This window comes from Carassius auratus, chromosome 35 (genome assembly GCF_003368295.1).
Source record: "Carassius auratus strain Wakin chromosome 35, ASM336829v1, whole genome shotgun sequence".
Taxonomy (NCBI): Eukaryota; Metazoa; Chordata; class Actinopteri; order Cypriniformes; family Cyprinidae; genus Carassius; species Carassius auratus.
In genome coordinates this window covers 6667750-6680272 of record NC_039277.1, presented here as the reverse complement: position 1 = coordinate 6680272, position 12523 = coordinate 6667750, and the positions used below count along the sequence as shown (strand labels likewise).

At 39.2% G+C, this 12523-nt stretch overlaps 1 protein-coding gene across 1 annotated transcript in view; it reads left to right on the top strand.

Moving 5' to 3' along the window:
* The window catches only part of LOC113054200 (fibroblast growth factor 11-like), a 33242-nt gene extending 20926 nt beyond the window's left edge, over positions 1-12316 (top strand). The window contains exons 4-6 of the mRNA XM_026219565.1: positions 708-811; positions 9044-9242; positions 10224-12316. Coding sequence (XP_026075350.1) covers positions 708-811; positions 9044-9242; positions 10224-10357 — 437 coding nt within the window. The 3' untranslated portion in view covers positions 10358-12316. The remainder of the gene's footprint in view (positions 1-707; positions 812-9043; positions 9243-10223) is intronic.
* Positions 12317-12523: the final 207 nt, after the last annotated feature.

The following is a 12523-nucleotide window of genomic DNA, read 5'->3' as shown; positions in this document are numbered from 1 at the left end:
GACTGCGGCGTCCCATGAACATTGTGACAGGGAGGTCTGACGTGAATTCTTAACACTTCACACCCAATGAGGTGAATTTGATGATGCTAAATTGTTACGATACTATCCGACACCAATTAGATACAGTCATATATCTGTCAAACTACAGCAGGAAATCTCACTGAAGACTAAATGCAGATATATTTAGCCAGTGTTCCTCAGCCTGTGAGGGAATATCTCTCTCGCTCTCATTGCCTGGTTTTATCTTCTGCTATCTCTCAGAAGCATTAACTCTGTGATGTTCCTTGAATGATCCATATCAAACAAAATCCATCTTTCTATCAGGGAGAACAGAAGTAGGACAGATAGTCCCTCTTGTATACCTTCCCCCATCTCATGCCATTATCTTTTCCATCCCTGTCAGTTTTACATCCACTCTTATGTGTTGCTCTGGTCTTTATCTCTGTTATCCTGTTTATTATGTCAAATTGTCCCTATTCTCTCAAAGCCAGATTTTTGACTCCAGGCAAAAAGTCTGGTCATATTGCAGCTTATTCTACCCAAGAACTGCCTACTTAAAAAGGAAAATACAGTATAATTTACAACTGAAGCAACCAAACACTGGTTTTACCTGCATTTTCCATTCTCTCTGACACTGGTTTTGTTTTTTTTCATTGAGTGTTTAATCTATTACTCTGAGCATAACTTTCTCTGATTTTATCCCACAGCACAGTTCAACTTGATTCCTGTGGGTCTGCGGATAGTGGCAATTCAGGGAGCGAAGACTGGCTTCTACCTGGGTATGAACAGCGAGGGATACCTCTACACCTCCGTAAGTGACTGAATTCTCTTTTAAGGATTGATGATTATTATTATTAGAATCATTATGCTGGAGTGCTCCATGTGCCTGTGTAATAATGATTCAGAGATAATTGCCGATGTGCAGCTTTTAAGGGGTAAATAATTATTATATATAATTATTATACTTAATATAAATTGTTTGGTCAAACAGACTGGTGTGAAGAGGATGGCATAACTTGAATTAGCCAGACTTTGTTATGGCATTAAATTACCCATTTAGTACCTAGCTGTGATGTTCTTGGATGCTCTCCGGGGTGCTGAATTGTCAGGCCGCTCTCCGTGGTGCTGAACTTCTCTGGCTATATCGTAAATGTTCAATTCTGTTTCCAGAGTTTGCAGAGTTTGCCTTAATAAAGTTTAATTAACACACCTAAGCCAGGAAATCAAAGTCTTTAGGAAGACTAAAAATGCCCAGGTGTGTTGGAGCAGGTTTGAGCTAAACTTTTTTTAAAGAAGTCTCTTATGCTCAACAAGGCTGCATTTATTTGATCTATCGCGCATACATTCGGCGGTGCTAAGCATGCATTCTACAGTACAGGACATTAATTTTGTCAGAGGCTCTGCAACGAATCCTCCTTTGGTGTTTCTTATGGACCAGTAAGGGTCTTTTTAGTTTGAGCTGAAGAACATTTTTAATAATAAAGAAATAGAACTGCCAGTCCGAGGCCCCTGAACACATTGGGCCCCTAAGCTGCAACCTATTAAGACATTTTTTTTAAAGTCTCATTTGTTAATGCATTAATTAAAATGAACTAGGAGAGATAAATTATTATTGTTAGTATTACTATTACAAGGGAAAAGTATGGTGGCCGAGAGAGCTCAATGCACTGCAACTTCAGAAAACATGCAAATAGAAAAAAAAAAAAAAAACACACCAGCAATTTAAGAAAACATCTTCTTCAGTTGAGAATGGGCCAACTGATTCAAGCTGTTTGAAGAGCAACTTTGACTGAAATAACCACTCGTTAAAACCATGACAATGAGTTCACTGTACTAAAATGGCCCCCACAGTCACCAGATCTCAACCCAATAGAGCATCTTTGGGATGTGGTGGAACGGGAGCTTCGTGCCCTGGATGTGCATCTCACAAATCTCCATCAACAGCAAGATGCTCTCCTATCAATATGGGCCAACATTTCTAAAGAATGCTTTTAGCACCTTGTTGAATCAATGCCACGTAGAATTAAGCAGGTTCTGAAGGCGAAAGGGGGTCAAAAACAGTGTTAGTGTGGTGTTCCTAATAATCCTTTAGGTGAGTGTATATTATATACATTCCTAAAGGATTGGAGAAATCTCATGTGGTTCTGGAAACATTTTGAATCCTGTGTTAAATGTACTAGAGGCCCTATAACCATACTGGATATGTGCTGTTACAATTCCCAAAGGTCATGGTCAAGTTTTCCCATAAAAATAAAAAAACAATAATAAAGGATTAACCCATGCAGTGTGACCAATTACCCAAATTGTGCTTGATGTGTGGAGTAGAGTGGAATGCAGCAGCATTAGCAGGCAAGCTGGAGCAGATATTTAGACAGTGTCACGGCTAGAGAAGGATAAAGAGAACAGAGAGAGTAATGAGACAGCTCGCAGAGAGAGATAATGAATGTGTGTTTGTTAGGCTGCTTATATGTGCATGTGAGCATGCATCCCAGAGCTGCCGATTAGAATGGGGGATGAGACAGCTTTTGTTTCCTGCCTCTGTGAACTGAGAAAAGAGGGGATTTTCTTCTCAGAAGTGGAGAGCAGCATTTGGATCAGAAGCAGCTGTCTTTCATTCAGAGCCTGCGTTGCTTACCGACGCTTTGCGACATCCTGTCCTGTGTCTATTATCCTAGAACTGTCCCTCATCCCCTCATCTTTTTATGTCTTAGGTCTGGTCAGTCCAACCTTTCCTGTCCCTGTCATTTTCACGATTTCCTTTCATTCGGACTCGTCCTTAGCTCTGTCCTTTCCTTGCATTTTAACCATCTGAATTTGTCCTTTCTGTGCCCTATTTCAGTCCTTAGCACTCAAGCAAACATTATTTTTTCGAAGAACACTACATTGAATTCTGGGTAAATTGTGTGCAAAGGGATGGTTTATTTTAATCAATGTCAGAGAGGTTACGTAAGCAGATTAATTTGGGAATGATATCCATGTTTACAATGCTGCTTAACTGGCATCTGGGTACAGGAAATCATGGAAATTATTTCAGGGTTTTGTTATATCACCAGTCTGTGCATAAGATTGTATAAGCATAGGATTTATATGCAAGTGTGTATTTGATAACCATAGGCTTAGAAATAGTGTGTGTAAATGAACTGATAAATATGTGAGATTTGAAGGACACAGCCAATGGGGAAACACCTCACTCCCAGGGGCATTTTTTTCCTCTGCATGCTCCCGGTTCCCTCCCCTTTTTCCTCACTGCAGTTAAAGAGAAGGTCATTCATAAAATGTGACTACATTGTCAAGCTCTGTAAGTATCTCATTTTAATAAACCCACGTAAATTAGACAAACTGCCTCAGGGATTGTGCTTTTCTGCCACATAATGGATTTCATACATCCCCTCGGGTAGACATTCATCATGTCCTCATGCTGCGTTTGGTGCAAAGCCTGTAATGACCATAAAGGTTCATAATGCACCATCGGATCTAGAACGGGCAATTCAGCTGAATGATTTAAAAGGTTTAAATCTACAAAATTATTTACAATGACAATATGTCTTTTGAATATGGCATGACTATAAAATAAAAACATTAACTTTTTACTGCTATCTTAAAGTACTCTCCTTTTTATATTTAATGCTGGATGTTGTCTGCAAGAAACAGATGTTTTATGGTAATGTTATCCTAATTGAAAATGTCTGGGAAAGTCATTTAATGAAATATTAAAAGCCATGGAAAAAGTGCTCCAAAATATTTCTGAAGCTAAATTTTCTCTTGTGTTCAGCAAAACTTGTTTGGCAATTTAATCGTTCTTTGATTATTTTCTGTTAATTGGTTAAATGGTTCCCAAAATAGCCCAAAATAGCCTGAACGATTTATCACAATGAATTTTGGTACCCTCACACTCTTAAAAATAAAGGTTCCAGAGGGTTTTTTTTTTTTTTTACAACAGTGCCATAAAAAGAATCCTTTTTGGTTCTCCAAAGAACCTTTAAGTGAAAGAACCATTTTTTTATTTCTTTCTTGTGAAGAACATTTTATTGATCTAAATAATCTTTTTCCACTATGAGCCTGTGCAATCGACAGTTTCATGTAACCATGAATGGATACAAATAAAGAACCTTTATTTTATTTACTTTTTTATTAAGTTCTGGAAATTCATTGGTCAAAAACATTCTGTCATAAATATCTGGAGCTATTTTTTATGTTTGAACTTCTCTTTTCTGGACTTTTCTGGATGCTACTGTTATACTGTATATATAGTCTTTTTTTAGTTTGTTTTACAGTATAAAGCACTGCCCATTTGTGTTGCATTAAAAAGAGCAGCTCAGAAATATCCAATGTTTGGAACAACACTGTGTGTGTGTGTGTGTGTGTGTGTGTGTGTGTGTGTGTGTGTGTGTGTGTGTGTGTGTGTGTGTGTGTGTGTGTGTGTGTGTGTGTGTGTGTGCACGCATTGGCATGGTAGCCCTGGAGAGCAATGGAGAACGCACTGCTGAGGGAACCTCCACACTATTGGTCTATGGTAGAGGAGGTTGTGTGTTGTGTGTTATCAAGATCTGTGAGATACCTTTTGTGGAGTTAAGAAAATGGTTTCCAGATAAAAATAGAGCCCAGTTCCGTCCTGACCCATTTTATAGACAGTAGGCTCTGGAAAAACCCCCTTGGGCTGAGTGAGAGAGGGTGAGAAAGAGAGCATGAGAAAGATATGGGGATTGGGTGGCGCTGACATAGTTGTAAGGCTCTTGATAGAAATAGCTTTGGGCCAGTTGCCATGATCAGCCTTTATTCAGGCGACACAGGCTTCAATTTAAAACTACTACAAAGTTTCCACCAGATAACTTGAGGTATAATGGCATTGTCTGAGCACAATATGTGCATGTGTGGGTGTGTGTGATTGTGTGACCTCAGACAAGATGTGTAGAATATGTGTTGTGGTGCCTTTATCTCAAGTTTGATAAATGGTTTCTAGACTCCCTTCTTCACAGATAGCATTGAGATTCAGAATGCTCCCATCGCTGAGATGCAATCACACTCATCACACTGCAGACTTAAAGAGACACCTGCAATTTCTAAAGGTAAATGAAAAGCCAGAGACTTACTGATATGAATCCAAACTAGAACATGCAATTGCTTCCAAACACACCTCATTCCCAGCGCTCCCTCACAAGCTGACAGGGAGAGAAAGTCAGAGAGAAACAGAAGTGTAAGTGATTCAGTAATCTTCTCTTTTCCTCTTGCGGGTAATGAACTGCAGATTGTAGCTGTTCATCCCCATAAACCCTCTGTGGCATTTTAAGCTGCCTCCATTTCCCATAAGCCCCCTTATGAACCCTAGTACCCTTCAACTGAGTCTTGTTATTCCGTGGTCTCTCTGTCTTTGCCCAAGGTGATCTTATTAGTATTCCTAGGGATTTTTAAGCATTTTGATAGATACTAATATGTAAAATATAATGTATATGAAATTTAGTGAACTTCAACAAGGAGAGGAGCTTGCACACATAATGGTAGAAGATTTCTTACAAAAAAGACTTTATTTAGAGGCCAAAAAGTGCAAAGTCAAATTTGGTAAATGGTTTAACAAATCAATATAATGGTGTTAAACACATTTAATGGATTTTTAAGATTTGTAACAGTTTGTACATCTCTAAAGTTGACAGTTTACATTTTAGATGCTGTCAGCACCTTGATATTGTTAAATGGAAGTGTGCTAGACTCACACTTTTCATGCGAATAAAAATGAGATTCCATTACTCTGCCACTTGCTTATTAGTAATACTTCCTGGTTGTCATCGCTGTTCCAGGTCGTTCTTTAAAACAGGAGATGCCATCTAACATTCCATAACATGAATCTTATTGACTGGGACCCACCATTCATCACTCAAAACAAAGATAAATGCCATCAGTGATATGGAATAGCTCCGCCCAACCTCGCCAGCTGCAGAACCATCAGTAAACGTCACCATAGACAGAGCATAAATGGATTATGACCTCGCCTGCATTCGTTTCATCCATCCACTTATGTTTCCTAATGCAGCCCTGCATGCTTTATAGACTTATGTAATGTTGTATGCCACTGAACATCTGCTGAACGCACAAACATAGGCAAATTATTCTTCCCACTTATGTACATATAAGTGGCATGACATTACATATATGTACACAAGCTTTATGTTTATATATGATCATGGGCCACAAATGACATATACAGACAGATTATGGCACTATTGGGGCCACTTTCAGTCAGAGAGCATCAGATCTGCTGTAGAAAGCAAAGAGTGAGGGTTTAACCTGGTTAGCATGGACCAGTTAGCCACTACTGGTGGATACTGTTACTAAACCATCTTTCTCTAGAGAAGGTTGCAAGAATGCATTTTTGTAAGGCAAAATATGGAAAAAAAAGTATTTTAGCACATCTGGTCCCATTAACACAAGCTCAAGATATTTTCATGTGTTATTCTACAATATTATATATATATTTTCTTTAAAGCTATTACTTAAAAAAGATTACTATATGGGACTACAGAGCTTGTTGGTGACATTAAACATCATCCTGTCTAACAGGAAAACTCATCTACTCACTAGTATGCTTTCACAGCCTCACTGTGTTTGTAATCAACTATACAAACTCAGAAAAAAAGAGTTGTCAGACGTTTAGTGATGGTGATGTTAAAATCATGGTGTAGTAGTTTGTTTATAGCCTATTACTTCTGGTGAATGTATTTAACCTACAAAATTATCAAAAGCTGTGTTCATTTGTGAAGATTATCACTTGTGGGTTAATTCCTTAGCTGCTGGGTGCTCATTCATTTTATTTTTTAAAAAGGCCTTCTTCACTCCCAGAAAGGATGCCACTTGTCACTTATAGCTTGATTCGTAACTTTGGTATCCCAGTGTTCCTTTGTGGCAGAGAAGCTTGCTTTGTGTGTTTCCCATGATCTTGAGATGAAGGGCATATTTCTCAGTCTACATCCTGTCTCGGTATAACGCCTATCGTTGTAGTCATGGATTTGGGACTAATACAGTTTCTCTGAAGAATATATGTGTCTTTGAAATAGCATAAATGGTATCAGTTATTCAACGGTGTCTTCAGCATCGTGTTACATTTCCAGAACGTCCTGCTGAGAATGTGATGGACATAGAGATCACGGTGGTCTCAAAATTTCAAGAAAATTTAAAAACTGCTGTGCTGCAAGACTGAAGCCTCTATAACAAGATCTTGTTTTGCTCTCTTACAAACATTTAAGAGAGTCTAAAAAGTGTTGTATCTGATGCTTTTGTTGTCGTTGGCAGTTTAACGTGACTTTTAAATGCCTCATCTGTTGAAGTTTTTGTGATGGGCGACAAGCCTTGTGGAACATTGCAGACTGCTTTTAGTAGCAGGCATTGTAAAGTGCCCCCACGTGAAGTGTTTTTGCATTTGCCATGTGGCAGTAACAAGGCCATTAACTCCACTTTGACGAGAGACAGAACCAGCACAGCAGTCAGATCCCACAACCTCCGTCTGTCAATTTCATGCTCTCTGAACCAACGGCTGTAAGAAGAAGCTTGCAGAACATCTTGGATGGGGACGTCATAGCTCAGATCCTGTGGTGGCTGCTGAGTGTGTGGATATACAGTATGTTTGGTTGAGTCTGCATGTTTGCTAGTAAGTGTGGTGTGCTAGTAAGCACACTTGCAGTGAGCGCTTCCTGTTACCTGCAGATCCCCACTGAAGCATGAAGTGAATGAGGAGACACATTTCAAGTTAGTAAAAAAAAAAAAAAACGATTGCATCTGCTCTACAAACATTTATATTTATACACTCAGCGAACCCTTTTTCACAGTTGTGTTCAAAATGTGTATTTATTAAAAAGATGGTATCCTCCACAAGCTATTATGTGACGTATGGTTTGAAAGGTCAACTTTGGGGTCATATATAGGAGGAATGAACTTGAAAATGTGAGATTGGAGGTGACGTTGTCCTTCACAGTGGCCATGCTAACTCGATTCATGCGATTAGATTGTTATTAGCATTCCATGAGGCTGATCATCTATTGATCTCCTTTGTCTGTGAGATTTTGAGGATATCAAATACGCGAGGCAAAAGCTGCTTAGTTTGATGCATAGGCCAAGTGGAAGGGAGGGTGGCATAAAATGAGTGAAAGAAAATAAAAATGAGAGAGCTGATGAAGACAAATTTAAGAAAAAAACCTGAACGTTGCATAGACTAAAAGCAGACAGGCAGAAATTTTTGTATTCGCTGGTTTTCACTCAAGCTGAGCTGGTTAATATTGGGCAAGAAAAACTCCTGTAACCCTTTCGTCCCCTTCCAGCCCCCAGCATCTTCTACGTTTCTCCTTTCATCAGTCAATCCAAATCTCCAGTGGTTTGCAGAAACACTTCAGTCAGCCGTTTCTGCTTGGCTACCCTCAGTAAATCAATCCTGCTGATTTGGTCTGCTCTCTGACAGGACGGAGACCCTGACGCAGACTAAGAAAGATGTATACATGTTGCTCCTGGTTACAGTCACCCAGCTACAGTGGCTTGGATTGGTGGGAATGGCTTTAAGCGAAAGGGAAATGAATGGGAACGGGCAGGTTTGTTCAGAATGACCTAAATAAAAGGTTTAGGTTGAAAGCGGAATGTGTTTTTCGTCATCTCATGCCGCGACATTTTGAGTATCTATAGATTTGTGGGTAATGCTTTCAAGTGTGTACATTTACATTTGCATGCCGGTATGTATGTTGAGTGGAGCTCTCAGAGTATCTTTAGGGACAGCATTAAGTTCATTAGTCATGCAAATGAATGCAGTTTATGAGTAGAATAATCTACCTCCTGCTCTTCATAAAACATTGCTTTCAAAGAAACATCATGATGGGATTTCTTCTTACTCTCAACAGATGCAGACTAATCTAATCTAACTAATCATTGTACAAAAGTACGACATTTATTTATTTACATGTCTGTGCGCAAAATGCTAACTTTGTCATCTTTCGCATTCACATACATCTATGCGCATGCATTTCAGATGTCTGTGCTTATTAGCATATTTGTCTTTTTCATTATTTGGCAGGAGAATTTCAACCCAGAGTGCAAATTCAAAGAGAGTGTGTTTGAGAACTACTACGTGACGTACTCCTCCATGCTGTACCGCCAAAGCCAGTCAGGACGCTCGTGGTACATCGGCATCAATCGAGATGGCCAAGTGATGAAGGGCAACCGCGTGAAGAAGACCAAAGGGGCCGCACACTTCCTACCTAAAGTTATCGAAGGTCAGATCTGATTTTAAACTTCAGACATATTCAGATGCAGATACAGATTAGCAAAGACTCACATGGAAAATTCCCAGATGGAAGATATAATATAATGTTTTAGTTTCTAGGTTTAAGCTTGTCAATAGCTGGTCCATGCAGGTGATAAGCTAACAGACCAGTTTGGACCAGCAACAAACCAGCTAATGTTGTCAGTATGGTTTATAATAACAATCAGGCTATAATGACCAGCCAATGACCAGCCAATAACCAGCTAGTTTAGACCAGATCATAACCATTTTACATTAGCATAAACCAGCTAGTAACCAGCTTGTAGTATATTTGACCAGATAATAACCAGCTCACACTAACTCATACCAGATAAATACCAGCTTCGACCACATATACCATCTTGTGCTAGCTAATGACCATCTTAGATCAGCTAACCCTTTTGCACCAGTTTAAACCAACCAATAACCAGTTTATAGCAGTTAATAACATGCTTGGACCAGCAAATTATCAAATTTCACCAGCTTGGACCAGCTATTGACCTGCTTGCACTAACTTTGACCAAATAATAACCAGACAGCACTAGCCTAGAACACCCACTAGCTTAATTTAAATTAATTTAATTAAATTACTAGCAAATAACTAGTTTGCTCTAGCATAGATCAGCTAATATATAGCTTCAAATAGCTTTAACCAGATAATAACCAGCTTGGACCAGCTAATGACCATCTTAGATCAGCTAACAACTAGCGTGCATCAGCTATAAACAAGTCAATAACTAGCTTGCACAGACCAGCTAACATCCAGCTTCAACTAGTTTAAACCAGATAATATCTAGATTGTACCAACTATTGACCCTTCCCGTTGTTCATATTAGTGGTCAACCGACATGGGTCTTCAATGGCAGATTCTTTAAGATTTACATTGCACCAATTTTAGTTTCTCTGTTGTTGTTTTAAATCATATCTGTCTTTGTTCTTCTTGTTCCCACAGTGGCCATGTACAAGGAACCTTCACTGCATGAGCTTGTAGCGGAGCAGAGCCCTCCACGCAAAACTGTGAAGACTTCAGACTCCCCTTCTCACAAGAACAGCAGGAAAGAAGCCCCTAGAGCTGATGCTTCATAGCACAGGGGGCGCACAAAGGGAGGGTGAGGGACTACACTGACACTGAGAACTCCATTTTCCTTCATGCAATGGGGACAGGAAGAGCTGTGTAAGTGGCTGCCATCTGTGGGTTTTTAATGGGGCGAGATCAGACAGCAGTCCCTGGCTCACTGCATTGAGCGGAGAATCCTTGCCGCTCGACCAACGAACCAGCTACTATATATTTCCAGTGACCCGACATGGCACCTGACCCCCCATATGATCCCTTAATCCTCTGCAAAAACATGTTTCTTTGCCCCCTCATTGCCCTACTTAAGTTCTCTCAGGATGTGAGACAAAAAAATGCAAACAATATCCATCCTAACTGAAGAATTCAATTGACTTTTCTTTCCCTATGGTTTCTTTTTGTTTGAATGAAGACTTTTGGTGTAGGAATGAGAGCGAGAGAGAGAGAGGTTATTATCCAATATCATCATAATGATTTCAGCAGATGAGACCCTCACTGGTTCATTTTTTCCCTGCCATCAGTTTGCCAATGGCTGCTCTGTGCGAGTCAGAACTATTGGAAGGAGTGCAGTAAAATTAGTTTTTATTGGACCATTCAAGAAGGATCCAGGTCTATTGTTCAGCAGGTGTAGATTGATTTCTGCTGGGCTGCTGCCAGGGGAGTCCAATGGTGTTGTGCAGAATTTGTGATTTTTAATTAAACATAACTTTGTAGTTCCACTTCCACTGTCTGATATTCTTCACAACCCAAACACATCTGTTTTTGGTTTAATTGTGGCTACACCTGCAGGCTGTAAGAAAAAAAAAAAGAACTAAATTCTCTTGGGACGACGATATTAATGTTTAATAGCCAGTGGGCTCGAAGCGGCACCCATATCACTGGAAAACGAGTGGAGATATGGGGCAATTGTTTGATAGTTCTTTGATGGAGATTACATGGAGTCCAGCAATGATTGCTTGAATTATTTATTCCTTTTCCAGGGGACGTTCTGCTTGTTCAAGCAGTTCAGATGAGAGATTTTAATATGCAAATTTAAATTGCGGCGAGCCGATCAATGACGCAGTGTTTGTGTGCATTTAGACGTGAGTATTAGAGTGTGAAAGAGACAGAATGATGTGAAATGAACATCTGCTTCCATTATTCATTTATGTGTGTGTGGCTGTCTGGGCACACGTGTAAATGCATTGGCTTGCACACCACAGTTCATAATTTTAACAGTTTGGTCAAATCTGGGCATTTTAATCTGCCTGGAAATGTTGACTGATTACCCTCTCCAGGTTTCATAACTGACACATAGCCAAGAGGAAGTGCTGTGACATCCAGGATCTCTTTGTAATTCTAAAGGCATCTTATCAGTCTACACACACCACATTATGCAAGTTGTTTGCAATGTGTGTGTTTGAGTAAAACATTGGTCAACCATCTTCTAAAAGGTGCCTGTTTGTCCTACGAAAGGGAAGTGATCTCCTCATTGATTATGACATCATGAATTTGTTGGCCAATAGCAGCCACTGGGCCTGTAGAAGGCACAACCTGAGTGGCTATGGGTATGATAGGTTCACAACTTTGGTTTTGCTGTTGTTCTGTCTGAGAAAGATCATTTGTTGATTCTTATTATGGTTCGCATGGATTTAATGTCCTTGAGCTGTGCCCCAAACACCAGAACAGCAAAATAAATAAATACATAAATACATCAAATTAATCAAACTTTGACTAACAATATTAAATCAATGCAACAGAAAGTCAGCCGAATGTATTGTGGATGTTGGTGAAGGTTTGTGCATGTTGCAGAATGTTTTTAGCATGTTGAAGCATGGTAAGTGTATGTGTCTTGATGAAAGTTGATAGCAAGTCGAACATTAAAGGAATATTCCAGGTTCAACTGAGTCAACAGCAGATGTGACATAATGTTGATTACATCGAAAAAGCATTTAAACTTGTTCCTCATTTTATTTAGAAAAAAAAAGTCTAGGTTACAGTGATGCACTTCAAGTTTTTTTTTGATTTTCAAGCAAATATTTGAAGGTTTTAATTTTAGAAAACTCATTTATTGTTCTATTTATTAAAGCTGTCATGCTGTTAAATTACCTTTTTGTTTTATAATGGTTATGGTTTTAACTGTTTCGTTGTCATGGCAAGTAAAATTGAATATATCTTTATACTGAAAAAGTTAGTACGCT